This window comes from Phoenix dactylifera, chromosome 11 (assembly GCF_051530095.1).
Source record: "Phoenix dactylifera cultivar Ajwa chromosome 11, Ajwa_hap1_PhDact_Kaust_v1.1, whole genome shotgun sequence".
Lineage (NCBI taxonomy): Eukaryota > Viridiplantae > Streptophyta > Magnoliopsida > Arecales > Arecaceae > Phoenix > Phoenix dactylifera.
Window position 1 is genome coordinate 8,618,809 of NC_143200.1, and position 5,612 is coordinate 8,624,420.

Consider the following 5,612-nt stretch of genomic DNA (forward strand, 5'->3'; position numbering starts at 1 on the left):
AGTAAGGACTCAAGAGACTGGGACCATACTTGGGTTATCTAAGTGGTGGAGAAAGATTAGTGACGTTATATCAACACTAGGATTGGAAATAACAGTAAAAAATGTCATGATTATCAAATGGAGAATAAAGGACCAAGAAAAACAAACACCAAGAGGACGATAAGAGAACAAGAATGAGGGATTGACTGATCATGAAAATATCGACTCAGATAGCATGAGAAATTTGTATTGAAAATATGATTTGAATTGCTTGTATTGTTTATATATAAGTTGAGCCCCCAAATACAGTAGAATATAACAATAAAATTTTAAGATTATAAAAAAGATACTTGGGACCAGATACAGTATAATACAATAGCAAAATTTTATGATTTGATACAAATATTAAATTTGAATGTGATAATTAGATCTCATGATTTTTGGAGATTGAATTGAGCTGATATACCAAGATTGTACATGCAATATATGGTAGCTATGATATCTAATATCATATATACTATAATAGGCAAGATTGTGCATGATTATGAGCTGTAATATATATTGCAGCATTTTTAGCCTCTCATATGATTCATTTCACATGGGAGCCCCATCTCCTTAGTTTTCTTAAGAAACAGTAGTGCTCGTGATGGTGCCTATTTCATGATTAAAGGGCCTAGCTCCTCGTTGATTGCAGCAGCAATACTCATTTGCATTAGGGGTGCAAGTGCGTTAGATCGGACCGGGTCATAAATAACCTCGACCCAACCGAATTTCTTGTTCGGGTCCTAATGTTGGACCTAGACCCAATTCAATAGAAGATCAGGTCGGGTTGGGTCAGGTCCATTACTAAAATTTATGACCCAACGGGTCATTCGGGTCGAGTCCATGTGCAATTCGATCCCAACCCAAAAAAATTGGGTTCAGGTTGGTTCCGATTTAGGTCAGAACATTGGAAGTCATTGCAGAAATTACAAAGTAAAAAAATAAACTATATACAATAGAATAAACAAATCATCACAGTGAAAATAGTGTTTTTCTTTTTAGAACCCATAACTCAGATGTTCTGTATGTCTTGGTTGTCTAGGCATAGATTATACAAAGTTGGCAAGAAAAGTTGGCAGTTCAAACTTGGAAGACCAATGACATTCCAAGCTTACTCAGAACAAACTCAACTAGTTGCCCTCCTCTAACCACCACAGATGTAGTCTTAGAGGGATCCAACTCCATTTTGAAGCTTCTCACCAGCGATATGTACAAATTCCTTAATGATGGCAGAGTTAGATCACCTCTTCTTATTTCTCTTTGGAAAGCCCATAGCATCTAAGAAAGCAAAGATCTTCGTCAAGGATAGATGCATTCCTACCGTATCAAATTATTGTATGCAATTATTCCAAAACTGGCTACCTTTGAAACTATCTATTGTACGTTTTTTTTTCTTTTTTGTTGGCAAACTTTTAAAAAGCTTAAAATGTTGATCTGCAATGTATTAATGGGTTCTCTTCTCGACAAAATTCAGGCAAGGACAAAAGCAAAATGATACAGTTGCACACATTTGTTCATTGCTCATACCTCAAGACTTTTTAGTGCAAGTGGTTGCAGAGTGATATCACATTAAGATTAGCAACAACCAAAATTTAAATGAGTCGGGTGAACTCAGACCCAACTTGAAAAATGGAACGGTCCAAGTTTAGAACCCGGTCCAATTTTAATTAGATCCCCACCATTTTGAGGGCCAATAATTTTGTGCTAGAGGAGAGTTACAAGACAATCATCAGTTGGATCAAGCAGTATACGACTCAGATTGGGAGAGTTCATCCTCTCGTCAGATATTTGAAGAATTGGCACTTCTTTGGCAATGGAGCAGCAAATTAGATGGCGTCATTTGTTACCAATCATGAGGGATCGATGATCTGGGAATCTTGTGCATCCATCCCCTACACAACTTTATGATATTCCCTGACTGCTGGTTTTGTCGACTCCAGGGCTGTGTAATTTTGCTGTCAAAACTGTAAAAAGAGGGAGACGGGGGGGAGAGGCGGGGAGGAATGGAAATGCTTCAACTCATACTAAAATTCTTAAACTACTCTTTTTATTTGTCCAAGAATGTATTTGTTTCATGGACACCTCTTCGTTTTATAAAGGTTATCGCTCAGTTTGATGTCCATAATGGGATAGACTAGCATTTTCATTTTAACATGAAGTTTGTACTTTTGGAAATATTACGTCTGTTCTATATTTGTGGTGGCAGAAGAATTAATCTTTTCCGTCATTTACATCTTTCTACAAGCCTCATGAAGCTCCCATCTCGTCACTTTAAGGTATATAGTGTTTACAAATATAGGGGAAGCCGACCCTTTGTGGAAAATGGTTACGTAACATTTGTCTAACTTCCACGATAGATTCCCTACTGTGTCATTTTTATGCTACTAGACTTGCGTTTGGCAAAAGCATTAGCAAGATGTTTTGAGAGAAAAACCATTAGTAAGATAACTTTGGACTTCAATCATTCTCCTCACTTGGCTCTTAATATGCATTTCTAATTAGACGAAAAATTGAAGCAGAGAGGAAAAAACATGTTAGGAAAGGGATGAAGTAATGCAATTGGTTGGCGAAAGGGATGAAGTAATGCAATTGGTTGGACCAACTGAAGCATGGCAGTAGGAGATGCTCTTCGCAATTAGTTGTTCCACGATGTTAGTATTGTATGTCTTCAAAGGGCAAGGTGAAGAGAGGGTGGACATAAGTTGGTATTTATCGTCTGACATAATCAGTCTCATTACTCTCAACGGCCTCAATTACTGATGCTTTTATTTGATTTTATGGGATTTGAATCCAAAATAGTCCTCCCTTTCAATGCATCTCTAACCACCCTACTCTCTCTCTCTCTCTCTCTCTCTCTCTCTCTCTCGCTCTCTCGCTCTCTGTGTGCCCGGTGCCCCCTTCCTACCGTTTTAGTAATCGTCCTTCTAACAAATATATACACGTTAGAAAATATTCATGCAGACCAAATAAGTTAGCTTGCTTTCAGCTTTTTATACATTATATCGTTTGTTGAGGCTTAATTATATTCTCTCTTGGTGGGAGTAGAGCCGCATGCAGAGAACTCCAAGTAGGAAAAGCTCTAAGAAGATATAAGAGTTTTTATATTGTTAATTAATCACAGTCATCTACCTGATTGGCGGTCCTACCACCATGTCTTGAGGTGCACAGACAGCTGTCATTGTACAGTATTTATATGCAGGAATAATCCAATCACAACTTATCACATGCCAAGTTTAATATAGTGTTTTCTTTCCATTTACGTACCAAAATTCATAAGATTTGCCGCTTTGTTGAGGCTGGCTACCTTCCTGTCTTGCATGTGGGATATTTTACAGTTTTGCTTCGCAGTAACAGCGTTTTCTAGGGGAAAAGGTTTGTATGATGATGATGATGATACGCCATGTATCGTAGAAAGACGTCTCCTATGAACCATACTAATAATTCTACGTTGAAGGCTTAGTGAGAGAGAGAGAAAGAGGGAAATTACCATATATATCAAATATGAAAATTTGGGCGCACGATTGGCCCGTTTACATTGGAGAGAGGGGGAGAGAGAGAGAGAGAGAGAGAGAGAGAGAGAGAGGATGGGAGTGGGTTCTGTCAATGGAGCATAAAGAAACCAAGTAGAGAAGAGGCATGAGTTGACTCGGAGAACTTAATTAAGAGACAAAAGGACGTAGCGCAAGCACAAACAGTAAGCCATCTTGAATTAGCTCTTCCTGGTCTTGTTGTTACCGCCATGGTGGAAGTCGAGGAGCACGGTGCTCTTGCACTTGGGACACTTGGGGTCGTTCTCGGAGAGCATGACATACATGAGGCACTGCGGACACCCAGCCAGTACCATGGATGTTGCCTCCGGGCTATTCGACTGCTTCTGCTCCCCCTCCGACGATACGCATGAGCTTGGCGGTGACTCTGTAGATGAATTGGAGGAGTTATTGCCATCAGCTACAGCCCTGCTTGATGGCCCCCCTCTTCCCCTAGGCGGTGGGGGTAATAGGTTCAGCTTCTGCTCCATCTTTGTGCTCTTCCCTTTGTTACGGCTCATTTCTGCCCTACCTACCAAGAAAAGTTTTCACCATAGTGAACTATATATTACAGAAGATTTGTATAATAGTCGTAAGAAGAAGTACCTTCAGGCGGAGGGAATTCAACTAAACGGAGGGTGTCTCGAGGGCGGCCTGGTGGCAGTGAGGGGTGAGAGGAGGTGATCAAGGATCACCAGCTGGGAGGCCACCTTCTAAGTGTGGGGAGTAGATAAAAGTAGAACCTCCACCAATACAACCATGCCAATAGTTTTCTAGTTGTGAGGAGGTGCTGGTGCTGCACCTTCCATGCTATTATATAAGAAGATAAACTAAGTGGGATTCTTTAATACATCCTTTATTTCTTTGCGTTTTGATTTGGTTTTCCCTCTCTCATTTCTAATATAGTGTTAAGTAGGGGAGAGGGTGTGGTAGTGGTGGGAATTGAAGGGCCGGGTAGGAAGTTGGAGTGTAAATTGACGATCATGCATAATTTACTATTTGTCATAAAAGCAACTAAGAACGATTTGACGTGTGGGGAGGGGTGAGGATACCATTGGAGGCCTTGACTACCCGTTACTTGAAGCTGGCTTGGAGTGAGGTGTAGGACTGAGGGCCCACATGCAGGGGGCATCAGAAATTCAATATCTCACGATATGTAAAACGTCTAATTGCAATGGAGAGAAAAGGGCAAAATAAATTGAATTCCATCTATATACTTTAGTAAGAAAAACCACATCTGTTTGATCTATTAACTATTGCAAGTTACATAAACAATCCTATTAAGATCCTAACTAAAGACTCATGCCTTTAGATGGATCTCTCCAAGAATATACATGTAGATTAGTAAGTGGAAGGGAGTAGGCAGGATATCCTATTAAGGTCTTATCCAAAAACCCAAGCATTTAGGTGGATTGGTTTAAAAGTATATAAACATCACAAGAATTCTTAACCTATCCAATGTACAACTATTGTCCCTCGACAAATCTATCTAAGGCTCAAATTATTCCAAAGCGCACTGAAATTATATCAAACTGTAGTTTTTCTACGTAATAATATGTCTGCAAGCTACCATTAATTATGTGCAAATTAGTAGTTTTCCGAATTTCCAAATTCTACATAGTTCTATGATTTTATTGCAAGATATTTTGAAAAGAGTGGGCATTAATTATTTTTTAACTAGATAAAAAGTTTTCACAAATCAATTTATATAAAATAAATGGTAGAAAACATGCCCCCATCATCTATTTATTAATGTTCTATCTGGATGATTGTTCCTGATATGAGATTCTAATTTAATTTCTCGTATAACTTGCAATGATTTAGATGATGCCCCGGCCTCTTTAGTCGTTTTCCGCAATTGCTATTAGAACATGACCTTTTCTAATTAATCATCTGTTAGGCTTAATGAGGTTGGATCACAGATGGAAAATCTAGTTAGATTAATAAATGGTTTGTTCCCAAAATTTATATTTTCCATTTCAATTTTCATCAACGGGATTGCTGACTCCAGTGGTTCGTAGCTAAGCAAATAAATGGGAATAAATGATACACTGGTTATCCTAA

General features: G+C 38.8%; 1 protein-coding gene across 2 annotated transcripts; it reads right to left on the minus strand.

The window, feature by feature from the left end:
- Positions 1-3,481: 3,481 nt before the first annotated feature.
- On the minus strand, positions 3,482-4,574 carry LOC148700631 (uncharacterized). Of its 2 annotated transcripts, none has more exons than XM_088707898.1 (2): positions 4,155-4,574; positions 3,482-4,076 (listed from the first exon to the last, which is right to left on the minus strand). In XM_088707898.1, the coding sequence occupies exon 2, from the start codon at positions 4,067-4,069 to the stop codon at positions 3,731-3,733; it is 339 nt and encodes a 112-aa protein (XP_088564024.1). In that variant the 5' UTR covers positions 4,070-4,076; positions 4,155-4,574; the 3' UTR covers positions 3,482-3,730. The 2 variants fall into 2 exon arrangements, with proteins under 2 accessions (XP_088564024.1, XP_088564023.1); XM_088707897.2 differs by having other exon boundaries at positions 3,482-4,080; positions 4,155-4,474.
- Between the last annotated feature and the right edge of the window lie 1,038 nt (positions 4,575-5,612).